The 25,862-nt window shown below is 39.8% G+C and overlaps 2 protein-coding genes across 12 annotated transcripts; both read left to right on the top strand.

Annotated features, from left to right (window-relative positions):
- The first annotated feature begins 1,823 nt into the window (after positions 1 to 1,823).
- kiaa0319l (KIAA0319-like ortholog) lies at positions 1,824 to 17,900 on the top strand. 11 transcript variants are annotated; one of them, XM_035528949.1, is made up of 23 exons: positions 4,038 to 4,337; positions 4,996 to 5,111; positions 6,233 to 6,358; positions 6,589 to 6,721; positions 7,558 to 7,910; positions 8,233 to 8,485; positions 8,634 to 8,732; positions 8,847 to 8,944; positions 9,051 to 9,138; positions 9,288 to 9,380; positions 10,705 to 10,837; positions 11,453 to 11,681; positions 12,677 to 12,800; positions 12,917 to 13,049; positions 13,141 to 13,289; positions 13,389 to 13,540; positions 13,984 to 14,122; positions 14,310 to 14,469; positions 14,642 to 14,784; positions 14,899 to 15,021; positions 15,152 to 15,242; positions 16,014 to 16,102; positions 16,192 to 17,900. In XM_035528949.1, the coding sequence occupies exons 4-23, from the start codon at positions 6,610 to 6,612 to the stop codon at positions 16,383 to 16,385; spliced, it is 2,955 nt and encodes a 984-aa protein (XP_035384842.1). In that variant the 5' UTR covers positions 4,038 to 4,337; positions 4,996 to 5,111; positions 6,233 to 6,358; positions 6,589 to 6,609; the 3' UTR covers positions 16,386 to 17,900. The 11 variants fall into 11 exon arrangements, with proteins under 11 accessions (XP_026867463.2, XP_026867460.2, XP_026867462.2 ...); XM_027011660.2 differs by having other exon boundaries at positions 6,230 to 6,358; XM_035528948.1 differs by having other exon boundaries at positions 4,996 to 5,134; positions 6,230 to 6,358.
- An 887-nt stretch (positions 17,901 to 18,787) lies between these two features.
- cap1 (CAP, adenylate cyclase-associated protein 1 (yeast)) lies at positions 18,788 to 25,410 on the top strand. Its single transcript, XM_035528973.1, has 13 exons — positions 18,788 to 18,920; positions 20,837 to 20,944; positions 21,107 to 21,207; positions 21,336 to 21,413; positions 21,625 to 21,768; positions 22,165 to 22,250; positions 22,353 to 22,458; positions 22,561 to 22,735; positions 23,282 to 23,457; positions 23,616 to 23,739; positions 23,835 to 23,917; positions 24,028 to 24,171; positions 24,271 to 25,410. Exons 2-13 carry the CDS (start codon positions 20,839 to 20,841, stop codon positions 24,352 to 24,354), a joined length of 1,407 nt encoding a protein of 468 aa, XP_035384866.1. The 5' UTR covers positions 18,788 to 18,920; positions 20,837 to 20,838; the 3' UTR covers positions 24,355 to 25,410.
- Positions 25,411 to 25,862: the final 452 nt, after the last annotated feature.

The following is a 25,862-nucleotide window of genomic DNA, read 5'->3' as shown; positions in this document are numbered from 1 at the left end:
TCTAGGCACAGATTTAGCTGGACAGGATATTCAGTAACTAACTACAGTGTAATGTAAACATAAGACTTTTCAGTAATTCCGAATTTTTGAATACGTCAATATTCTTAGCCACATCAAGAGACCGTGTTAAATACTAGGCTTCCATAATGCCTAAATGTAGGCCTGCTAGTGCCATGTGACAGCCCAAACCAACGCACACATGTGGAGTGAACAGCCAACAGATATTCAGTTATAAGTGTAAGAAAACGTAAACGCACGTTTTATACAATAAACAGTCCTATAAAATAATACTCGTATTATCATTCGTTTTTCTCATGTAATTCAGTAGGGGGCGGCCCAAACCGTGTAAACATAAGAGTCTGTTTCTATGCGTTCGGAGTCTTCGATTAGCCAGTTGTCCACTTCACGTCAGACAAGCTACGTTTCCCATCGGTTGGGCCAATCGGTAGGTTAGCTTGTAATACCTAGTTAAACTATTTTATGAATGGAGTATGGCAGTAGCGTTAATAAATGCAAGATTCCATTTTCCTAACGTATACAATATAGATAACTCTACATATGTCAATGTAAGGCAAATAACTCATTGAGGGAGTGATGTGCACAAGAAGGTTACCGCGTACGCCCGAGCGCCTGCTGCTTTTATGTCAAAACCAATAGTTCCTTTTAATGGTCTATAAATGTGAGGTGCGGCTGCACCAAAAGTAAAACTTAAAATTACTCAAGGGAACGGGTATTGTTTTTTCTACGGCTGTAAATTTCCTAAAGGTTTATTTATTTATTTTTATTTTTTTATTTAATAAATAAATAAATAGATAGATAAATAAATAATAAATACATCTCATCACGTCGTGCTGCTAGTTTCTGTGCTCAAACATTTTCCCCTAAGATATTTTACCCTGACAGTTTACTGCATACAACCACGCCAGCTGATCCGTTCAGCTTCACACATTGAAGAGACATATATCATATGACTTTTGTTAAGTTTCTTTAGTTTGTTACACAGTCCAAGAGCACCCAGTCCCTTCTTTGTCCAGCCGTTCTATCTATGAGCTCAGAGAGTGACCCCAAATCAAGAGACCAGAGTCAGTGTAGTCAGAGAAGCTCTAGTTTATTAGCAGCAAAAGGAAGGTATTTGTATTTGTTGACGTGTGTGTGAGAAGGTCATAGGGGTGATAAGGAATAGAGCTGGTTGGGAGCAGCGATTAGTCAACTGTGACCGGTTGTCATAAGCTCTGCTGATACTAGGGAAATCTAGGATATGAAGTACTACTCAGGTCACGAGGAGCAGATAGAACAGAGAGTGGGGAATTGGCGTAGGGGGCGCTGCGGCAACATGGGCAGGCCATGACAAAATCATCTTCATTATTGACTAACAGAGTGATTTTATAGTAACAATGATCATTCTATTCTTACAGGTTTTATTTAAGTACGTGACATCATAAAATCAACATAATTTGACACATATATCAAGATGATGCAATTTAAGAGTGTAAGATTATGAACAACTGACGAGGTTGAAGTATGCTTTTTATAGAATGTACTCTAGCTATATTTATTTGCAACTTTGCTGATATTATTTATTATTACATTATGCCATATTGAATTGCAGTTTCACACAAAAGGGGTCAATAATGTATGTATGTAAGTGCTATTGTATGTATGCAGTCTATTTGTATATTGTCCAATTCTGATGACTGACTCTCTGTCTATAATAATTATAGTCCATCTTCTTAAGCAAATGATGCACTGTTATGTGTCAAGTTTTTCATTCCTACAGGCAAGGTGCAGTGGGGCCTATGTGACTGCACCATTTGGTTAGGCAAACTGAAGTGGAAATGAAAAGGATCTCATGATGGCCACATAGTACTAGGGTTAGTTTCACTTGCCTTTCATGTGAATTTATTGTTAATCTCTAGATTTTTGGGAACACATCACATTTTCATCCTCATATGGAGCACACTTCTTTCAGACATGTCAATATCAACAGTACCAGGGTTAAAGGTTTTAAGTCTGAATGTTTTGGAAGAATAAATGGTACAATTCAAAGATATGCTTAAAGAATGTTTAAAGCATTCATCATTAAAAGCAAATAGATTATCATCATAGTACAGAAAAGGTGGGAAGATCTAGATATGTCGGGTCCATTCTCTTATCTTTTTCATATACCTCGGTCAGCAGTTCACAGATCAGATCTCTTGTACATAACAGCACTATCAACAGCTTCTGCAACACTGATTAGCCTGTTTTCACCAAAGGTCTTATCTTCAGACTATGTCAGATTTCACTTGCCTGATCAGTTTTTCACAACACAACTGGAAAAACAGGAAGTCCAAACATTTCCAGGTCCATCTAACCCATCCACCCATCTAATAGGACCGTTCCTTTTTGCCAAACAAACAAACAGTAATTATTGTAAATGCATTTATAATTAATTTAATTTAATTCTCTTTTCATTAATGCAATGTGTCTAAAAAAACTGAAAATCTATATGTGTTTACCCCTTTGATGTCAGAAATGAGGGGATATTAACATGCAGGGATGTAAGAAGGCAAGTAAGTTAAGATTGGTGAGTTGAGGAATCCTGAAATGTGTTAGATGTTGTTGTACAACTATGTTGTTGGATGTCTGGAGCATGATCAATAATTATTGCTCTTATTTATTTATTGTTTGTTAACGAGGGCAAGAGGTCTAAATATTTAAAAGTTGGGATGTGGCATTACTGTGAATCCTACTCAGCATGATAGAACATCTTGTGCCTCATTTGTTTGCAGGATAAGTGTAAAATATTTTTTTTCTCTTGACTTTCTTCATTTCATTACTATTGTGATTTAGTCATAACAATTTTGGGGAGATGAAAATGTTTTCATAGTGGATGAAGGAGTCACGGCAATTCACAGGGATATTTCAAGAAACATTATGAGTGAAAAAAAGTAGGCATGACCAAAACAATTTTCAGATTTACTTTTCAACTATTCTATGTTACACCTTGCCATGAATGTCAAAATCACAAAGACAAAACTGATTAGTGTGTAAGAGGAAAAAAAGGGATGTTATTTGTATGTCTTCATTGCCTAGTGTGATGTGCTTGCTCTTTCAAATTGAATGTACCATGTGTGACAAGTGGTTTGATTGCATGGGCAAGCCTTCAACCAAAGGAGATTTTAACTGCCCTATGTGGTTAAACTTATTTTATTTATACTTTTAGGCCATCCTCTTTGCAAACTATGATTGTGTTTGTTTTGTTTCCCATGTATTTTCTTCTCGTTCATAATGCCATTATCTCTATACAACACAAATATTCTTAATTTAACACAATAATGAATTTGGTTATATCAATTAATGGAAAAACTGACTAAAGTTACAGTCAGTAACTGTACAGTTTATCTTATTTGTAGTGTTTCTTGGTGAACTAAACTCCAGGCTCTCATTGTCACTGCAAAATAATAATAATAATAATAATAATAATAATAATAATAATAATAATAATAATGATGATGATGATGATGATGATGATGATGATGATGATGATGATGATAATAAAACAATTCGAAAAATATAAGATTCCTAACTGTCTCAGGTTAAATTGTGTGCAACCTAACTGCAATGAAGTTAGGCCTAACTACACAAACTACACTATTTACAATGTAATATTTACCTTTAAATTGACACCATACTGCTGTCTTGTAAAAACATTTTACCTCTCTAACACGTCCATAATGTGTCTATGTTATTGTCTGCTTCTGTATGGTTTGATATATGTTGGCATACTGTGGTCTGGGTAGACTATTATTATGATTGTAAGCATCTTTGGCTTGCCTACTTGAAATGTGCTATATAAATCTAAATTTAATTAAATAAATAAATAAATAAATAAATAGGAACGTTTCTCGCACCTTAGTATTTTAAATTAGACGATTAAGCCGCCGTCGACCTCTGCTTGAAAATATACAGTAAACGTATTCATATCCACGCGCATCAGGAAAGTAAACGTAATCCCCCATTGAACCACACCGCCATTTTTGTTAGTGGCAGAACTCCAAGACAGCGTGCTCTAAATAATGTTTATAAACCTTTAAGAGGGAAGACAATACTGGTGTTAAATTGCTCTACGACGCCGTAACTATCACATTATGGGACGTTCTTAAAATTGGCTATACGACGAAGAAATGTTAATGGACAGGTGTACGTGCGGGGCGGAAGTAATGTCCTTGGCTATATGTTTCCGTGTGAAGGTGCAAATTGTGCGACCTCAATAAGCGTAATGGACTGTGCGGATTAAGAAAGCTGCAGTAAAATGCCGCTGAACTGAAACCAGCAACGTGAATGACAACAAGAATGTATGTAAGATTGGTTTGCTTTGTTTCTGATTACAGCAAATGCGAGTTACTTTGTTAGCTAACGCTAACTATGTCACCTGCGCAGTTGGCTGTTTCATATCGTAAACAGCTGTTGGCAAACTGACCTGCCCCGTGTTATCTTGTTTTACTGAGGGTTAGTTAGGATTTTACGATATTTAGCCTATGGTTATGAAACGGAATTTTAAAGATGTATTGCTATTTTTTTCCCAGTAGGCCGCCGACGTTATATTGTTGTGTATAGCCTACTATCAGGTTAACTGCAAACATTTTCAGTAGACTTGTATATTGTTAACAATATGGTTATGATTTAGTTTAAGGAAATAATGCGGGTTGTTTAAGAACAGAAGAGGGTGGTTTAATCTCAGAATGTAGACATTTCTTCACGTTTTTATACTGACTGATCGGTTTTGTTATTAGTGTGAATAGTTGTGATTTTATTACGCTTTAGAAGTTTAATTTTAGCATTGTGGGTAGTTTCTCACGGTTTTTAGATTACCATGAGGTGGCCTAATCAGATTTCTACGTCATGAGAATATGTACACGCGTGTCACTCCACCAGTCCGCGAAGAGGACGACGTCTATAGTCTTGACAGCAACCTTGCTTCTCTTTTTTTTTTTTACTGGGTTGGTCCTTTAGCGTGTCGTTTAATCTGCTGGAGTGTTCGGTATTCACGTTCAGCAGGCTACGGCATCTTTTCCTACACCTAACGTTTGTCTGAAGTGTGGTTGGCTGATGGATGAAAGGCGGATAAGGTTGGTTGATGGTGGGACGCAAGGTATTAGAACAGCCTACTCTCTATAGCTAAAAATAAAAGTATATACCGGTGTAGCTACTGAATTTGTAACGATTCTGTTGTGTTGCTTAACGCTAAATTAGCCTAGCATTTAGGAAACTATTTAACATTTGATGATTAATAAATTAATCCGCCTATAGACCTGTTGGATTATTTATGCATATGTAATAACTTAAACAAGATATGCATTTAAAAAGGTATAACACCAAGTGTAGATATGGTCTTAAGCAATGCAGATTTAAACTCAGACTGGCTGCTTTTGGGAAAACCTACACAATCTTCCCTCCATTGAATATTGGCTGGTTACTTTGTGTCCAAATAATCAAATAAAGCATGCTCAAGAGACTTAGAATGCTAAGGTGTTTTTTAAATTTCTTAATGACGAAAATTTGAGAAAATTGTACATCCTTCATAATGTAAATGTTGAGTTTGTCTTCCATAATTCTTTCTCTCCTGTATTTATTGATATGATGCATTAGATGTTTAATGAATGTACTCTGAAGATTAAAGCAGTCAGTCAGTCTTCATACTGTTTGCATGTTTTGTGAGCATATAGTTGTCTTAATTATTCTGTATTCCTCTTTAGTGCTGTTTTTGTGTTTGTGTAGAAGATAAGATGATAAAGATCTTGAAGTATAATTAAATGGCATAACTAAGACCTAAATGTAGGATGTGAATTGATGGTTTGTGAGGAGTTTCTCAACAAATTATTCATCTTGTGTTATTGCATATGTTAGGGCAAGAATTTTCATTTCTGCCGGATGCACACTAAAATTAGTTATTTTTAAAAATTTGTTCTATTTTGATTCACACCTGTGATAAAAGGTTTGCATTTATTTGAAAATGTAAACATGATCTAGATCATGTAGTAGCACTAGGAACATTAGGTTAACAAGCATTCTATGGTTATAATTTAAATAAACCATGCATAACAAACAAAATACCTGGTTTGGTTTTTCTAAACCTGGCATTTATTAGACTATTGAGAGCACTACCAATGTGTGTAACTATCATTCTAATAGCCTCCTGCAAAATCATGACATTTTATTTTTGTTTGTCCTGTTCTGGCTTTTCCAGTAGCTATCTCTATAGTCTCGTAGTCTAGGAGTGCAATGCGGTTGTGGATGTCTCTTCACCTCTCTGCTGGCCCCTCTCTCCATTCTTCACCTCCTGTCTCCAGTGTCTTCTCACTCTGCTTGGAGAAAGGCATGTTCAGGCAGTACTAAGTAGTTTAAATATATTTTACTATGTAGTTTAATTTAGAAAGTTGCAATATTTCCTCAAATTCTTTTTTTCCCCCCAGTTAAATGGAAATATCTGGTGGTGGTTGTGTGTGTCTGTGTGTGTGGTATTTTTTGTTTGTTTGGGTTTTTTTTTGTTTGTTTGTTTGTTTTGAAGACTTGATTTTGTCATGTATTACTTTCATTCATATCTAGACCCTTGTTCTTAGTGGGAACATGCTCTGTGAAGTCAAAAGCGCACCCAGGTGCGGTTTACTATTCTGCACTAGGCCTTGGGAGCTGGTTCTGCTGTTTCTTGGATATCTGCTCTGCCTTTGCCCTCCTGCTGGTAAGCTATATTCACTTGTATGAATCAAGTGAATCTATGTATGAAAAAAGTGACCATGTATGTGGTCATAATCAACATCATGCAACCCTAATTAAAGTGACCCATTTTATTTTATAAATGTTACATCGTTACATAGTCCAGATTATTTATTCATCTTTTAAAATATGTTTACAATGGGTTTCCAGACCCCTTTTGTATTATGCTGCCTCATTCATTATTTTGCTGCTCAAAACATTTGATGGATCTGCTTTGCTTGTAGTTTCTCTGTGATTTATATTGTTGCTGCTGTAGGGCTTGTATTGATGGTTGTTGCAGATATAGTGATTGTTAGTACTCGGTTAGAGAAGTACAATGTGCGAAGCACAATGGTTGCCTTGTGCCTGAGAGAAGCTTTCACTCAGAGAGGAATTTGCAGAACAGACCTGCAGTGTGTCCTTTCTCAAAGTGAAATCCTCAGGCCCTGCTACTGCAATAGGGGATTTAACCCCATCTCAGGTCAATAGAGAATCTGCCTGACTGCCACAACAGCTCACAGGAATGTCACATGCTGTGCTTTTAGAAAGCGGAAGTGTAGGCTTGGTATTTGCTTTGATCTTCGAAACTCAGAGTGGTTTGTTGGTAAATCAATAGCTGAAAAAGCATGTTTTTTATAAGTCCTCCTACCCTTAAAATCTGACTTTGCTTTTTTTTTTTTTTTTTTTTTTTTAAACCTTTAATATTTTGGTCCATCAAAATTGTTTCTTTCTGGATTGTCCAGCTTTTTCTTTTTTTTTTTTTTTTTTTTTTTTTTTTTTTTTTTTGCTGCAGCCAAGTAATAATATTCAATGCTGTCTCAGGGGTGGCTGCCAGCATCTGCAGAGTGACGGGTGGTGTGTTGGGTATCCATCGTGACAGTGTGCTGGGCCTGGGCTGGCGGCCGCTCGCCGTGGCCCAAGTGGGGACACGTTGCTGGGAGTCGTGCTGCCTGGAGCCCTCGTGCGGCGCTGTGTGGAGCCTGGGAGGCCGTTGTGTGCTGCTGCGATGCATTCAGCCTGACGGCTGCTCCATCAAGGCGCTGCCACAACCCCATGCCGGGTCTCTGGGCCTCTTGCAGCTGCTTGATAAGGGTTCCTCCAAGAAGACGAGGAGTCCTCGCCAGACACGGGCTGCTGGAGTCATCGGCATGGCAGAGCACAAACGCAGCCATCGTGTATGTGCTGTTCTTGCAGGGATTTTTCAAACTACCTATTTAATTGTATATTTTGTATACAGTTGATGTGGTGTTCCTCCAGAGATCACTTTCCTGAGTGCTATATTGAGCATGTTGGATAGCATTGTGTGTGTGTGTGTGTGTGTGTGTGTGTGTCTGTGTGTGTGTGTGTGTGTGTGTGTGTGTGTGATAGATTTATTTATTTATTTATTTTTTGAGCTTGCACAGGTAAAACCAGATGGCTTTGATCTTGTAGATGTGTTTGGTTTAAACATGGACAGTTAAGTCAGGACTTTGCAATAATTTTTCACTCTTATAACAGGACACTTCAGAAGCACAATCCTCCAACCTGACAACTTCAGTGGCTGCAGTCAGTGGGGAAGTCCTGCAAGTGACGGCCAATAAACCGATGAATGATCCCACCAATGGCAGTAGAGAGGTGCTGGCTCCCTCAGCTTCTTGGCAGAATTGGACATCACCAGATGATGTGGATCATTCAGCTTCCAACAGCAGTGCTTGGTCACCAACACTTGTTCCTCAGTATTATTCTTCCACTTCAGCAACAACTCCATCTGGTATAAGTCACAGTTTCCAATTTGCAGTTAACCCTGATATGAGCTCACTAAAAATACTGATTATGAGTTTAGTCCATCTTGACCAATAGCTGTGATGTAATACCACGTCATTGATTACCTTTGATAAACCTGTGTGTTTTCACAACAGTGAGGGAGCTGGTGGTATCTGCTGGCACCAATGTGGAGGTCACTCTGCCGAGTAATGAGGTGGAGCTGAATGCTTTTGTAGTGCCAGCACCCCCTTCAGGTAATTTCATCTAGCATTTAGTTTGTTTTTCTGCCTTAGTTCTGAATTTATTTTTTTAAATTTTTTTTCAGTTGGTGTATAAGGCATGGAGGATTTTTCTTTTTCTGCTTTTAGGGACTAAGTATGCCTTTGACTGGCATTTAAGAACTCACCCTAAAGACTCCAGTGGAGAAATGGAGGGACAACATAGCAAGACGCTCAAACTCAGCAAGGTTAAATGCCTCTAGTTGCTGCTTCATGCTGCATTCATTGTTTTCTTCTAAGTACTAAAGTAGAATGAGTTCAAACTGCTTTTCATATTTAATGTTATCTCCTCAGCTCACGGTGGGACTCTATGAATTTAAGGTCATAGTGGATGGTGATGGTGCACATGGAGAAGGCAATGTCAATGTTACAGTCAAACCAGGTGACTGGGTTTCACTTTTTTTTTGGTTTGTTTATATGTTTAATTTATTGTGAGTAATCTTAAGGTGATTTTTTTTTTTTTTTTTTTTTTTTTTTTTAAATTAATTTTTTTATTTTAATTAAGTAGCTACTCTCCACACCTCTCCACAGAGCCCAGGGTGAATAAGCCACCTGTCGCCGTGGTTTCCCCAAAGTACCAGGAGATCTCTTTGCCAACCAGCTCCACTGTGATCGATGGTAGTCGTGAGTATCACTTGCTGCCCTTGAGAATTCAGCTTTGTTTTACATATCAATCTTGTCACCATTTTATTGTTGAAATTTCAGTAAGTACACATCATGCCTTTCATCTGTTGGTTTATACAAAGTGAAATATTTGTTTAAGAAATTGTTTAGATGCAATGGGAATTCTAAAAACAGATCATTGTTATAGACATTAAGTGTTTTTAACACCATGACAATTGCTTAGTAGTGTTGTATCACCATTTATAAAGATTAGAAGAAAAATGGCTTATTATGTAAATAACTTGCCTTTCACACACATTTAGCCCTATTGCTGCAGAGTATTTATTCTTGGTTCCTGGTTCTGCTGCTGTGGAATATTACACTTTATACTTCTGAACCTGTAGAGGTTCCCAGCTCTACTAGCTGTCCTACCGTTTTCATGTATTTGCTATTCTGACAGCCTAAGTTAATTAATAAATGGCTTGATATGTAATTGGTGAATAAACTGATGCATAATGACTCAAGTTCAAGAAATGCTTTAAACTGCACAGGGTAGTGAATTCCTGGAACTTGCTGCTCTGTTGCACCACAAACAAAGGAACAAAAAACAGAATTAACAGAAGTTCCTGTAGATCCTTTTCCATCCAGTTCATATTTGAGGCTGGAATAAACTGTAAAAGGAGAAACCTTGTTGGTAAACAGTTTGCACATTTCCCTTTCCTGCCTGTCACTGATGTCAAGTGAAACGCCTTTGCAACTGTGGCACGTTTACCAAGTATAAAAATGTGTCCAGAAAGCTTTTTCTTTTCTCATATCAGTGACTGACAACTGGTATAAATGACCCAGTTCATTTCCATTGGTTTGATGATAAAGTTGCATGCCCTAAATGGTGGTGATTAAGGCAAAAACAATCTTAAGGTCACAGAGGAGAAAAATGATGTCTTGTGTCTGCTGACTAATTTAACTCGAGGATGTGCTTATACAAAGAAAGTATTACCAAAATATACCAACTCCTGGTCTGTTTTTAACAATAGTGATCACATTATTGAAATATGTTAGTTATTTCAAAGACATGACTACATCCTGATGATGAAAAGGAGGGCAGATAACCTTCAAGATGACAAAAATGATTATCTCAAGATAAGATAAGGTTATTTCTATTGTCTATGGTATATCTTTCCTATGGTAGTAGGAAAATATATTGGCATACTTTATAAGAAATAGACTTGCACAAAAAACTAAATGTGCTTTAAAACTTGTACCACCAGTTTGGTCCAGTTTTGTCTATTGTGTATTTATAATAAGAGGAATGATTTTCATTACATATTATCTGTATATACTCCAGAGAGCACTGATGATGATAAGATAGTTGCATGGCACTGGGAAGAGGTGAAGGGGCCGCTCAGGGAGGAAAAGGTCTCAGCCGATACAGCTGTCCTTACACTCACGAGCCTCGTTCCGGGCAACTACACCTTCAAGTAAGCATCCAATTACAGCAAGGAACCCAGAGCAGGACCTTGCTGTTCATGAGCTCCCAGCAGGCACAGAACCACAATCAGTTAGCAACTATAATGGACTCTGTAGAAGTTCTAGCCCAGCAATTATTCATGCCAGAAATATTGTTCAAAGAGTGAAATAAATGGTTCATATTTATCATTGTTTGCTTGTCTCAAGTAGGCTTGGTTGACTGATTTGAACAGGAATGTGAAATGGACTGCTTGTGTGCTTGCTGGAGGCCTCTGGGGAATTACACTTTGCCTCAGTCATGTCTCGTTTCTCAGATAATAATTCAGATTGGGAGCCTAAGCCTCTTCTTAGCAGGGCTTTTCATAAACCTGGTTAACCAGTTGGCCCTCTGAATAGTCAAAATTCTTAGTAGTAAATCTTGTTGCCCGTCCTGTTGACATTTCTGTTTTCTGTATAGCTATATTTTGGCTGTATTGTTAAGGCCAGACTCTACTCTCAGGAATTCATTTATTTAGTACAATTTAATACTGATCTAGACAATCACTCTGTTGGTCTATAATCTAAAAGGTCTTGTTTAATAGATTTATCCAGGGTTTGTTGTCCTGTTTTAATTTTGACATTTGCAGTCTCACAGTGACTGACTCAGACGGGGCTCAGAATTCGACCCAAGCCATGCTGTGTGTCAACAAGGCAATGGACTACAGGCCTGTAGCCAATGCCGGGCCCAACCAGGTCATCACACTACCTCGCAACTCCATCACTCTCTGTGGCAACCAGAGCACAGATGACCATGAGCCTCTAGCATATGAATGGTCTCTCAGCCCAGATAGCAAAGGCAAGGTGGTGGAGATGCAGGTAAACAATATAGACTCTCTTCCTTTCGTGACAGGGCATTTTAAGTTGCTGTTAAACCATGCATTAAGTAGGTTGTTATGTGGTTTTACTATTGGGACCTGTCACCTTTGGTTCACATGAACAAGCACTAGGTGGAAATAATGCACCCTGTTTTAACTTTATGAGGCCTGCATGCTACATGAAGCACTGCATATAGGTCATAAGGGTATATGCAAAAGGCATTCCTAGTTTTGTGCATGCACATTCAGAAGTGCTATGAATAAACGTTTTGAGTGAAGAATAACTTTTAGAGCAGTTTTCTTACTCATTTTATACCTTTTGACCAGATGACTAAACACTTCAATTTTAAGACCTTTTTGTTAAGAGCATTTTGTTTAAAAAAAAAAATGGACAGAGGTGCTTTTGTGTGAGATGCAAGTCCAACAAAAAAACTAATGTATTGAGTTACTGAGGTAAACCACTGCATATTTTTTGGGAAAATATTGTTCACCAGAAATTAGTCAAACTTAAGTGTGTGCAAGACAATAATACACCTCTGATCAACAAACATCAAATATTTTTAACTTTGTGCTTATGTTTTGCAGAGCTGTAGCTTTGTCAGTTGTGTAAATAGCTAGTTATTAATATTGTAAAGGATGTTCAGGTCTGTCTGTATATAGATATTTGCACAAATATGTACAAGGCTAAAGCATAAGATGTGATGCATCTGAATTTTAAGGAAGGAAATGATGTTCTTCTTTTCAGTTTCAGTTCTAAGGCATGTGCCACTGTATAAGCAGTCTTTTATGGAAAACTCAGGCTTTTGAAATAAAGGGTCCACTTAGTTAATTCTTTAGGTAACATTATAGAGCAGGTGCACATAGTAAAGTAATCAATAAGGGTAGATACCTTAGATCTTTCAGTATAATAATACACATACACACACCCCTATTGTACATTAAAGTATATAAACACCTTATAATATATCTATTTGGTTTTTGTTTCCTTTTGTTCAGGGAGTACGAAAACCAAATCTGCAGTTGTCTGCTCTGCAAGAGGGGGACTACACTTTCCAGCTGACTGTTACAGACTCCTCTGGACAGCAGGACACGGCTCAGGTCACCGTCATTGTACAGCCAGGTGAGTGCCTTCCAGTGTGTGTAGCTTCACCCACTGGTGGTGTTTACCTGTAACACTCTAGGTGGAGAGCATGTGGGTTCATTCCTGAGCCATGATGTTGTGGAATTTGCCCTCAGAGAACAACAAGCCCCCCATGGCAGACGCAGGGCCAGACAAGGAGTTGACACTTCCTGTTGATCACACTACCTTGGATGGCAAAAAGAGCAGCGATGACCAAAAAATTGTTGCCTACCACTGGGAGCAGACTGAGTCAGTGACACAATTGTCTCCTTGGAGGAAAAACTTTTGAATGTATTCAGTACAAGGGATGATAAATGAGCTGTATGTGATGATGACACAGTGGGCCTGACGGTGTGAAGATGGAGAACGCAGACATCGAGGTAGCCACTGTGACAGGGCTGCGGGTGGGGAAGTACATTTTCACGCTGACTGTGACAGACGAGAGGGATCTGCAGAGCTCCGACACGGTCACCGTAACTGTTCGTGAGGGTACGGAGCTCAAATGATCGCTGCAGGAACCTTTACTCACGGCTACCAAGTGAATTTGGATATAATATGCTAAAGTATTTTACTTTGCCCTGCAACCAGAGCTTGACCAGTTCCCTGTGGCCAGGGTGCAGTCCAGCCCGCCAGTTACACTACCCTTCCGCACGGCAGTCCTAGATGGCTCCCATTCCTCCGATGACAAGGGGGAGATCAGCTACCTGTGGTCCCGGGATGACAGCAGCCCGGCAGCTGGGGTGGGTCCCACTCATCTGAAGAGCCAGTCAGGGGTCTTCCTGTGTCCTGTGATCATGAACTGTGACATAGCACAGCTGGAAGGAAGAGGCAGTAGTAGATAGTTAGTATTATGGAAATTGGAAATCATGCTAACTTGCAAGCTTTACAAGCTTTGTTTCATTGTTAACTTACTTTTTGAAGTGAATTATTCTCAATTATCATGTGCAGTTTGATTCAGTGTCCCAACAGGTTACCTGGCAGTAAACCTATCCAGAGTAACCAGTTGTGCTGGTTCATAGTTTTGATGTCATAATACCAATGTTTGTTTACGCTTTCCAAATAAATAAAAACAAATTATCCAGGTTGTTGCTGTTAAGGCCATTGGAAATTGGTAAACTGAAGAACTTCATTTGGATGTAATTGTATTTTTATGTTGTATACCCTTTATCGTTTGGTTTTTCAGGATGTCCTGAATAACTCTGACCACCAGCCAGTGCTGTTCCTTGGTAACTTGGTGGAAGGGAAGTACAGCTTCACTCTGACCGTGACAGACAGCAAGGGTCAGAGCAGCTCTGACAGAGGCACTGTGGCGGTCCGCTCAGGTTAGTGGGCGTGAGCCCAATACATGGGTGTGTATGTGTATGCACATGCACACCTTCAATACAAATGGCGGTGGTGTTTGTGGCATTTTGCAAGCAGCCTTTAAAATGCCTTTTTGTGGTAGTCCTCCATAAGTCCGTATGAAAAGGCAAGCAGTAATTTAATCATTTTCCCTCGGGCTGGTGGCAGATATGTGGGAGCAGGACCTTGTGGAGATGGTCTTGGAGGTAGCAGTGTCCCAAGTGTCCCACAGGCAGAAGGACCTGCTACTCAGACAGGTGGGCGTCCTCCTGGGTATTTTGGACAGTGACATCACCGTGCGGGAGATCAGTGCCTTCAATGAACACAGGTTAGTTTGGCCTTAACAGCATGCCCTCTGAGCCTGAATGACACTCGTTGTGCAAAGCACATAACTGTAAATAAGAGTAAATGTCTACATGTCACACAGATCCTATATTACAAAAAACATGGATCAACTTGTGTGTGCACGTACATTCATGCAAAACATTCTTCTCCCTCAGCACTCGTTTAGTATTCTTGGTGTCTGGAGGACCTGGGAGTCCACCACTGTCTGGTCACAGTGTTGCCACGAGATTGCGTAACAAACTTAGGAAGCAAAAAAATGACTTCCTCATCTTTAGGGCCTGGCGGGTGGACACAGTCAGTGAGTACAGATTGCCCTCTCTTACATGCACCACTAACTTGTTTGCATAGGCATCATAGCAGTGCTTCTTACACGTGTGTGTGTGTGTGTGTGTGTGTGTGTCATGATTTATAGTCTGCCAGCTGAACTGCTCCAGCCATGGGGAGTGCGATCCCTTTACCCGCCGCTGTGTCTGCCACCCTTTCTGGATGGAGAACTTCATCAGAACCTACCTGGGGGATGCAGAGAGCAACTGTGGTGAGGAACTACCTCATACTGGGAAGGGGGCAGCACTGCTGGAGGACATGCCTACAGAGCTGATCCCACACAAATTTAAATATTTCAACATTTGACTAATTTTATTTGTGGATTTCCACCCCTGTTTCAGAATGGAGTGTTTTGTATGTGACAATAACATCATTCATGATGGTGGTTGCCATAGCAGCTGTGGTGTGGGGCCTAATCTGCTGTTGCAAAAGGTAAAACAATGGATAATTATTTTAAAGGAGCAATGTGTATGTTATGCCCTTGGTTGCGGATTCAATTCAGGTTTTGGGGTTCGCTGTCCACCTTATTACAGAGTTCCGCCTTACCACTCCGCCTCGCCTCTAGTGATCAAATGTGCCCTATATAAGGACCGGAAGATGACCGCATGGCTTGGCTTAGCATGACCCAGCATTTGCAGTTAACCATCATAGCCATTTGTAGTGATTAGTGTTTGTTTAGTACCCTGTTGATCACCTGTTTAGAACTCATGTTCCTTTGTTAGCTGGCTTAGTTCAGCTTTGTTCATTTTGATGTCGGTGAGTACCATTTGATTGTATGTGTACATAGCGTCTGTTTGTGCACTGGTCGTAGGAAGTGGTTGCCTGTTTTGGTGTTGGGATTGTGTTCATGTTTATTGTTTGGGAGTAAATGTAGAATTGTATCTTTACTTTGCAGTGTGTGTGTGTGTGTGTGTGTAGATGTCTTGTTTTGGCACTGAACCACTTCTGAAGCCTTACCAGATGTACATATTACACCTTGAATACACCTCATTCTTGCCTCATCACCCTTGCCCATTTTACTCATTTCTGTAGTAATAATCATTTCTCGCTGTTATGGCTCTACAACTTGGACAGGGTCATAACAGTGTATAACTATTCACTTGAATGTATACTCTCTCCTGCCTTATTTACTAGTTTGCTGTAAGATTTAATGTGATTTGTATGTGTTGTGTGTACATGTGCATATGCACATATTTTGGGTAGACGCAAAGGAAAAGTAAGACGGAAAAGTCGTTATAAAATGCTTGAAGGAGAAGACCAGGATAGCATGGAACTGCATCCACCTAGAGCAGGTAAAAGCATTTCTATTTAAATATTATATTCCAAGAAAATAAAAATGTAAAGAGATGGATGATGTGTCTGCATTTTCTGTCTGTTTTAGGCCGGCTGAAGCCAGTATCTGCCCCCTCTTCTGCTCTCATGCACTCTGATTCAGACCTGGACAGTGAAGATGGCCAGGCTGGTGTTCCTTGGACAGACCGAGAGCGGGGTCACCTTCTGCGGTCCCAAAATGGGTCCTTGCGCAATGGCCAAGGACCCCACAAACCCAAAAAACAGAGGGAGGAGCTGCTATAGTGGCAAGGACTAAACCCTTCATTGTTTCTCTCTCATGGGCCTTGCACTCCACACACTGGCATGTCACTTAGGAGACTTATAGTTGTGTATGTGGGAACACCTTTCAAAATGGAAAGGCAGCCTGCCTGTCATCTGACGCTGAATCTCAGCATCCAGTCTGAGCCAGGGGACTGGTAGGTTCAGTAACTGTGGCAAACTGTCTTTGGCTGATGTCTTTATCCAGTTAAATATTTTGAGCCATCCACCCCCAGAGCCAATGAGAGTGTATTGCTTCAGAAGATGTAGTATATGTGAAATGGGAGAACTGTTTAACAGGACTTGTTTAAAAAAATAAATAAATACATTTTAAAAACTTAAAGTACCTCTCTAAAAATAGGTCCCACTCTTGACACATCACCAATCAGAAGATAGCTGAGCCTGTATGGCAGTACTCTTTTGTGAACTGATGACTTGAGCCCTCTAAATACTGCCTAGAACATCCCATAACTATACAGCTTCCTCACACTTGTGGCAATAGTGCAGACAGAGCTTGTCCTCGGTGCTGCTCTCACATCCGCCAAGTTTTATGATTGTGTGATGCAAGATTTGTTACTGAAAATAATGCATGTATTTAATCAGGTTGTATGTGATTCTGTGCATTAGTTTGTCTGCGTGGCCTTGGTGCCATCGCATGTATCAGGCTTAGGATTCTTTACCTTTTTGCCAATGAAATCACCAGCAAACAGTGACATCTGCAGATGCTTTGCTTTGCGTGTCAGGGTTAGGATGTGCGTTATAGAGCTAAAGGGATAATGTGGGGGATGTATTTGATGTTTACTTATTTAGGAGTTTGTTTGTTTTTTTTTATTTGGCACACACTGGAAAATTCACTGGATGCAATACTGACCTTCATGTCTTGGGCCTTTGGCTTTGACTAAGGTTCTGTGAAATGAATGCAACCGGAGGTAAAAAGCAGAGTTTTTTGGCACTCGTCTCAAGACAGACTGTTGAACATGAACAACCACTTTGTCTCATCTCCTTTAATTTGTTCAGCAAATTACTTGATGCTCATGCACTTTGTGTTATGCACATTTGTCTGCTACTCGATTCTCACTGGATTCTGATATGACTTGGTCATTTTAGGAGTGCATTTGATAAAGGCTTTTGTGATTTACCATTTTATAAGACACTCCTTTTCCAATGTTGCTCATATTAGTGATGGTGTGTGTGTGTGTGTGTGTGTGTGTGTGTGTAACTGGACTACTTGAATGAAGTATCTTCATGTCAGGATGTTGTAGGGCAAACATTGAATCATTGAATGCATCCTGATGTTTGATCCAAGTTCAATTAATATGAATGCTTTCTTCACAAATGCATGAATGGGTAATGTAAACCCCACTGAAAGAATAGGGAAGAGAAACTGAGAATTATGGTGTTTTCCTAATTTTAATATCAATGTTTTTAGTGAAGGATTCCCTGTGTCATGTGAGTCAAATACAACTGCATTCTTTCAATTAAAATACCTTTGCATCTACATTTTGTGTGTTTTTTGCTTGGCTTGCTTTTCCAAACAGTTCACATTGTGAGACATAATGGGGCAATTCTTTTGGAAATTATTTGTAAACGGACCATATTTGCATAAACTTACTTTGTAGTATAAATCGCCTCTCATCGCAAGATTTTAATCAGAAATTGATGCCGCATGGTGTTTAAATCGGCACAGTCACGTAGGGGCCTGATCTCCTATTCCATGCAATAACATTCTTGAAGAATACCTCCTAATACTTAAAGCCAAAACATACAAACACATACCTTCAATGTTATATGTGTATCTTCCACATTCAGTGGGGACCTGAAGATACAACCAGAGCGAGTTCAAACATGTTGGCTATTTTAATGGCGCACACTCCTTGTGGCATGGTATGAAATCTACTCTGCTACTGTTTTTGAAAATTGTGTCTATGTATCCAGCAATATATATAATCATTGTTTTAAAAACTATTGAAAAGATTTTTAAAAAATGACCTTAGAAATAAATTGTGGTTCTAAAATAAGCGAATTAAATAAATACATAATGAAAATAATGTGGGCAACAGTCCATGGGAACATTTATTAGTTAATAAGGTAGGAAAATTTCATCGCTCTAAATGGTGTGTGTCCCGCCACACCCACACCCTGGGTCTTTAAACTGTATCTACCAAAACATCTATGGTGCAGCCATTTTGGTCCACAAAATTGTCCAACATACGGTGGCTCCTCACCTCAATCAATATTAATGACTTGTGCACAAAATAAAATTTTCAGACCCGAAATGACTGAACTCTCGCCTCTCTCTCTTCCTGCTTTTTACCTTTTCCTTCACTCTGCTGCGCGTTGTCTCCTCAGAGTCCTTATAAGGAATCGGAACGGTTAGTCGAGAGGGTGGAACAGCGCGCGGGGACAGCTGGGAGCTTCAGCACATACAGGAAGACCGGAGGTACGGAATCAAGACCTTAATACGCCTTCTTGAAAGAAAGGGGTATCTTGGACCATATTCATATTTCTCGAAAGGCGAAGGTAAGGAATGCCTTAAGAATTATTCAAAATGTAGTTTATGTATGACATGAAATGTATGTAAATTGGATGAAGGTTTAAATCTTTGACTGCGTCGCTGCGCGTCTTTCGGCGCTGGCAGCGCCTGCTAGCTAGTCAGAAAAATCAAAGCGGTATCATTAGACAGCTGGCTGTAGTTTTATCTCCCTCTTACTAATCTTAATGTTAGCCTTTCATTCATGCACATTTTTCCATATTATAATTCGATGATTTCAAACTTGTTCGTTTTTACAGCCTCGCAAACTGCCCTGCTGCAGACAGTGCACGGTGTTGGGAGGGGGCTGTGTAAAAGTGGTACAGGAAATAGCCGAAGATAGAAAGAGCACGTATCTGTTGGTTGCAATTTCTCTGTGTTTGGCAGACTATCTGGGATATGCTTGAGCGAGAACAACTGTTTGTTCGTAAAACGTGCTTTCTTTTGCACTGGTCATGTCCTGAATAACATTATTGTCTGTTTAAAGCTTTCATTACAGTAAGCGAATGTTCGATTAAAACAGATTGTTTAATGGTTCGAAGATTCCTCGAAGCGCAATGACTGTGGCTGTGCTGACGCTGGCAGCCCGTGCCAAGAATGGATGCGTTTTGTCCTACTTCTAATACCAAAGTAGAAATGACCTGTTTTTGTCCAGAACACATTAGCCAGGCTGCGAACATTTAATGTGTCTGATGCAAATCCATCTTTCACCCCGAGTCTGTTGGCTAGCTACCGATCCACTTCATTAGTGCTTAGCTTCCTGGATTGCATCATTTCGCTTGAATTTGTTTTACCAAAGATTTATATCTTATTTAGCTAATTCAATAGACAAATAATGTCGACATTTTCAATCTGTTTCTCGTGTTTTTTTTTCACCCTAGTAACATCTACTGCCTTATGCTGTTTTACAAGCAGTGCAACTGATGACATGTCACCTAGCACCTTTTAACTTAAATACTGGATTTGATTGTCACTGCTAAAGTGTAAAAACTATATATGCCAAATGGAGCTTTTACAAGGAATGAGTGCAAGGAATGAGTGTAAGCTGTGCAGGGGAATACATGGGTGGCGAGAGAGGAATAGCACAGGGCTTAGTTTATAACATTCACATTTTCTTTCCCTCTGTTTCCATCCCTCCTTTACTATTTACCCACAGTGCTTTTTTTCTGTTTGATCTGTCATACTCACAACACTGTGCAATGTAGTTGTGAACTGTAAATCCAGAGAGGACTGCTTAGTCACACTCAGCATGGAACTGGTTAATGTCATCTCTGCGATCGGCTGCGTTAATATAATTGGTGTGGGTTTTTTCCCCCCATAGGATAGTCCAAAGTTCTCGTTAGAAGCAGGTGATTAGTGGTACAACTGAGTACTTCAGTTTGCGTGTGAAGAGTGATTCAGGTGAATGTAACAATGGGTCAGTCATGTGGTTTGGGTCAGTTTTCTGTTGCATAATATTAGTCTGTAGGCAACATGCAGATGCAAGATCTTTCTCTTCAAACATTCCTTACCCGAGTAGGCATTGTAAGCCAGACTAACTTCCTTAAAAATCCTGCCTCTGTCTCAATTTCCTTAGAAAAATGACTCTTGTCCATCTGTTAAAAGTTGTTTGATATGTGCATGGTCACGGGTTTCTTATGTAGGCTCTAACTCTTGAGTGTATGAGGCTGCATACCTTTTTTCAGGCAGGTTATGACGGATCCTGTCTCGCAACCATTGTTTGTCGTAATGTGCTAAGTGGGACGACATGAAGTGACATTATGCTTTTGTGAATCATTCTTTTTTTGTTCTTAAATTAAGAATGTGTTCTATGAAGAACTGAGTATCTTGCATAAAATCCTGTGCAGGAGGTAAACATATGTCATCTTGGTATACTGTTGCCATTAACAAAGTGTCCATGTCCCAGGCATGGCAGGGCTGGAGAGTCTGGTGCAGCGGCTGGAGGTTGCCGTGGGGCGTCTGGAGGCTGTGTCCAGCAGCGGAGGAGCAGGCGGATCTCCTTCAGCTACTGGAGGTACCAACAAACCAATATGCCCCCTTCCATTATCAGTGAATAAGCATAACCCATGTTGGACCCCAAAGGATATCCTGCTAGCAAACTAAGCTGCCTCTAGATATTGTCCATGCAAACTTCTTTCACACATTTGTTGACCCCCTAATTGCTTTCTTGCTATAGTTGTGTCTGTGTACGTTGAGGCCTTTGATGTCCTGATCTCTGGCCCTGTGGCCGAATACACTGCCCTGAGTCAGAAGATAGGGGGCGATGTCCAGAAGCATGTATGTACTGCCATGTTAACAAACCAACTCTCCAATATGGCTGCATTGCCTTATCCTTTCCTTTGAAGTATGGCTGTTAGTTTTATCTCTCTCAGCATCTGATGCCCTGCTGATTGCTTCCTTCACAGGCCGAGATGATGAAGCATGGTTTCTCATGTCAGAGGCAGCTTCTGGTCACTGCCTCCTGCAGCCAGAAGCCCTCTGATGTACGTGTTCTCTTACCATACAAGGCAGATGGTTACTGTAGTAAAATTCCAAAAAACTTTAGGTTTTGGATTATAGAATAGTTATTAGATTTGTAATGGCTTGTCTCCATTGTTTCACTGTGTGTGTGTGTGTGTGTGTGTGTGTGTGTGTGTGTGTGTGTGTGTGTGTGTGTGTGTGTGTGTGTGTGTGTGTGTGTGTGTGTGTGTGTAGGACACCCTGTCCTCTCTGCTGGCTCCAGTATCGAAAGTGATTCAGCAGGTGCAGTCGTTTAGAGAGCAAAACCGCTCCTCTCCTTTATTCAACCACCTCTCAGCTGTCAGTGAGAGCGTGCCTGCCCTCGGCTGGGTCGCCATGGTGAGCTCGCCATACTTGGCAGGGTCTGTGGGGGGTCAGCATAATTTATTAAACCCAGTGTGTAATTTGATTGAAATAAAAGGACTATTCATTCAATCAGGAACTGTTGTATAGTGATAGTGTACTATAACAGTTTTGCCCCTCCCCCTCTTTGGTCTTGTAACAATGAGCCACTGTTTTAGCCTGGTATACCAAGACTTTTTATATGAATTTTGAGCAGGATGTTGAGAAGAGACTGGGAACTACTTGGGCTATATTATATTAATCAGTATGTCTTTGCAAAATCAGAAAATGTTCATACACAAGATTTGTGGTGGACTTCTGTCATAAGGGGGTGCGGTTGGATGGCTTTCTTTTTTCCTCTTCCTCTTTTATTTATTTATTATATTTTGTTAGGCCCCAAAGCCAGGCCCATATGTCAAGGAGATGCAGGATGCTGCCATGTTTTACACAAACCGGGTGCTCAAAGATTACAAGGAAAAGTATGTAATAAATGACACCTTTTTAAATTTACAGGTCAACTGTAGCGTTATATAACTGCATTTCCTAGCTGTATAACGGTACCTTTTTATCCTATTCTGCAGGGATAAAATGCATGTGGATTGGGTCAAGGCCTACCTGTCCATCTGGACTGAGCTGCAAGTTTACATCAAGCAGCATCACACCACTGGACTGGTCTGGAGCAAGAGTGTGAGTCGTAGTTCTGCACTCAATTTTAACAAAGGCTTTGTAGATGTCTTGGTCCCCTAGGCCTTTATTGGAGTGATCACTGTTGTTCTGTATGTATGGCAGGGTCCTGTTGCTTCAGCCTCTGGAGCAGCAAGTGCCCCAAGCAGTGGACCTGCTGCACCCCCTCCGCCTCCACCTCCACCCGCAGACCTGAACCAGTCTGCAGGTGGAGAAACGGGACAAGTCACCCGCAGTGCTCTCTTTGCCTCCATCAACAAGGGAGCTGACATTACTAAAGGTAGGACTCAGAAAATTAGTTACATACCTTCTTTTGTAAAATGTTTTATACCAAAACATTTCTGAATTGTGGCGGGCTTATGAAACACATTTATTGTCATGTGTTCTGAGAGATGTTCTAGCTGGCTTCATCAGTTTATAAGTTCTGGCCCTACAAGTTTGAAAGGGGCATATTTTTGTTTTCTGAACATTTTGAACCTCAGCCATAATTTGTAGACTGGATGTTTTCTCAGGTCTAAATATTTTTGGTGATCACCTATACCTTTGTCAAATTAATCATGAAAAATGTTTATACAGCAGATAATCCGTGTAAATACACTATAGACATGGTTAGCTGGATAGTTGGTTACATTGTGTTACTTGAGACCATAAGTTACAAAAAATATTATTTCCAGGGCTGCCAACTCAAATAATTTCATAGAGAATTTGACTCTTATAGAGTGAGTTTTTGACACCAGTCACAAAGTAGTGTGGGGAAGCAATGCATCATTCAGTTGACCTGATTATGCGTTTCACATTCTTGAAATCTCCCCATGTCAAAATGAAGCACTGAAGCATGTATCTGATGACCAGAAGACTCATAAGAACCCAACACTGAGGATCCAGCCAGGCCCTGTGCACACGGGACCCAGACCTTTTTCATCTCCCAAGGTGACACCGACCAGTGCTACTGCCCGCACCCTGCCTCCTGTGCTGGAACTAGATGGCAAGAAATGGAGAGTGGTGAGTATAAACACCACTGTGTTGCTGGGACTAGTACATTGTGTTGGTATATTGGTATTTTCTGTTTCCATCATTAAAGAGGTGTGATTTTTCCTTTTCACTTATATTTCTCATTTCCATTTTGATGCACTTTCTGTTTTTCTAATTCTAATCAACAGGAGAACCAGGAGGGTGCTCAGGGCCTTGTGATCAGTGACACTGAGCTAAAACAGGTGGTCTATGCCTTCAAGTGCAACAACAGCACTCTGCAGATAAAGGGAAAAATCAACTCCATCACCATAGGTATGGACATGTCGTAGCCTTCACTTGTCTTTTGAAAAGGGTGGATCGGGGGTGTGTGGCACCAGAAAAAAAGATAAATGTCACTTTCTCTGCAGACAACTGCAAAAAAATGGGCCTTGTGTTTGATGATGTTGTGGGTATTGTTGAGATGATCAACTGCAAGGATGTTAAGGTCCAGGTGCGTATGCTTGTGCCTTCTACTCATTCCAAAGTGGAATGTATCTCTTTGTTTCCTCTTCCTTCATGGCATATCAAACCAATAGTCTTTTGTTGTTGCTGTCCATGCAGGTTATTGGCAAGGTACCAACAATCTCCATCAATAAGACTGATGGTTGCCATGTGTACCTGAGTGAGGCCTCTCTTTCTTGTGAGATCATCAGTGCCAAGAGCTCAGAGATGAATGTGCTGGTGCCTGGAAAAGATGGAGAATTTGTAAGTAATGCTGAGAATCATCTGTGAATTAGAGGAATGCATGAGAATTCTGAATACGGTAGTATGCGATTTTAATTACTTTTATTTTTTATTCCCTAGACTGAGATCCCAGTTCCTGAACAATTTAAAACAGTATGGGATGGAAGAAAGCTGGTGACTACAGCGACTGAAATTGCGGGATAAAAAGTTTCACCTTTTCGTTAGAGCGCTCCTTAACCAATGCCTATCTGGCTGACTTGCCAACCACATGTGAGACTGAAATGCCAACCATCATCACTCTCCTTATTAGCCAGTCACAGCAGCAGTACCTTCCTTCAGCCAATGAAATGACTGCTTGCTTTATGTGGCACAATCCTTTAGCTAGGGGCAGAGATTAACTCTTCATTCCATTTGATATTATTAAATAGCACTTCAAAACTAATTGCCAACAATCATTTTTGTTTTGCTGTTTTCTTAACCATTCCAATTCAAGGAAAATAAAATGTGAATGGCCAAAATGATGCAAAGATTTGTTTAGCCTCTCTAGCCTCTTTAATCTAATTTTGTAATTCTTATTATGCATAGATGCATTAATTTGCTTTATGTGGTCACGTGCTGGGTTTAGGAGGGGGTTCAAGTGTTTTTCTGTTCTATATATGCAATTCAGGCCTGAAGCACATCCTTTCCTCAGACAGCCACAAAGACACCATTTAGGAGATTGTTTCTAGGGACAATTATAACAGTTCATCATACATAATAAATCACTTTTTTTTTTTGTCTTAGCAAAAGTAATGCAAATATAAGATTTCAATATTTCTGGAGTATTTCCTCACACTGTGTCTGAGTATACAATGTTTTTACCCATAGCACTGTAAAGTACCATTCCATGATGGAAAGTGCATGACTATAAGAACATGGGCAATTTATTTAGAAACATCCATGTAATTTTTATCTTTTACCACAAGAGCTGTTTATTGTCAGAGTGGACATCCATACGCTGAGTTGCATCATTGGTGGCAGTTCTTTCCTGTGAAGGAAAGAATATACCATAAGCTTCTACCTATCTGTCATTTAAGCTCAAACTTTTAAACTATTTTATCTCCTAGTACTCAGGTCAGGTGGATTTGTTTTTAATCATTTGACTTTTTAGGGATTTTTGTTTTCTTATTTGGTAATGAATCAATATTCTGTGCAGTAGTACTGGAGGAAGATATTGAAATTACTGCAATAAATTTAATGTCACAGTGTTCTGTGTCTGTACTTTGATGTAATGAGTGATTTCTCAAGGCACTTGTCCACTTTTTTTTTTTTTTTTAGGAGAATTACTTTTTATGACATCATTGCTGAAATGGTCAGGGGCCATGTACTGTTCTCCAGCAGTTTCACAAGGAGTAAAAAGGAAAACTTAAGATAATGGAGTTTATGAAGAAATTACATTTTCCTTGTAATCTCTACCATGTGGACTCAGTTATAAGTGTCTTGGTGTCCAACTTTGAACAAAGAAGAAATCTGAGCAGGTTTAGCTATGAACAAGGTTGAAACCTGCCTGAATGTGCTGACTACAGTGAATTTTGCACTTTAGAAAAAAATTAAATAAAATTCCTAGGAATGTATTAACATTGTAGATAGGCACATTTCTTATGAGAGAGCTTTATGAGGAACATACTGGTCTTGCTGCAATGTTTAAAAGATCTCAACCACACCGTGATATT

This window comes from Electrophorus electricus, chromosome 8 (assembly GCF_013358815.1).
Source record: "Electrophorus electricus isolate fEleEle1 chromosome 8, fEleEle1.pri, whole genome shotgun sequence".
NCBI lineage: Eukaryota > Metazoa > Chordata > Actinopteri > Gymnotiformes > Gymnotidae > Electrophorus > Electrophorus electricus.
The sequence above is the reverse complement of the archived record's forward strand: the minus strand, read 5'-3'. Positions and strand labels throughout refer to the sequence as shown.

What these genes read in the sequence shown, in the direction of transcription:
- cap1 (XM_035528973.1), top strand. Translation starts at nt 20,839, where the DNA reads ATGGCAGGGCTGGAGAGTCTGGTGCAGCGGCTGGAGGTTGCCGTGGGG. An exon ending in GGGGCGATGTCCAGAAGCAT is followed by an intron (nt 21,208 to 21,335) that starts GTATGTACTGCC and finishes CTTCCTTCACAG; the next exon opens with GCCGAGATGATGAAGCATGG. An exon ending in CCCTCGGCTGGGTCGCCATG is followed by an intron (nt 21,769 to 22,164) that starts GTGAGCTCGCCA and finishes ATATTTTGTTAG; the next exon opens with GCCCCAAAGCCAGGCCCATA.
- kiaa0319l (XM_027011662.2), top strand. Translation starts at nt 6,610, where the DNA reads ATGCTCTGTGAAGTCAAAAGCGCACCCAGGTGCGGTTTACTATTCTGC. An exon ending in TTCAGCAACAACTCCATCTG is followed by an intron (nt 8,486 to 8,633) that starts GTATAAGTCACA and finishes TTTTCACAACAG; the next exon opens with TGAGGGAGCTGGTGGTATCT. An exon ending in CTAATCTGCTGTTGCAAAAG is followed by an intron (nt 15,243 to 16,013) that starts GTAAAACAATGG and finishes TATTTTGGGTAG; the next exon opens with ACGCAAAGGAAAAGTAAGAC.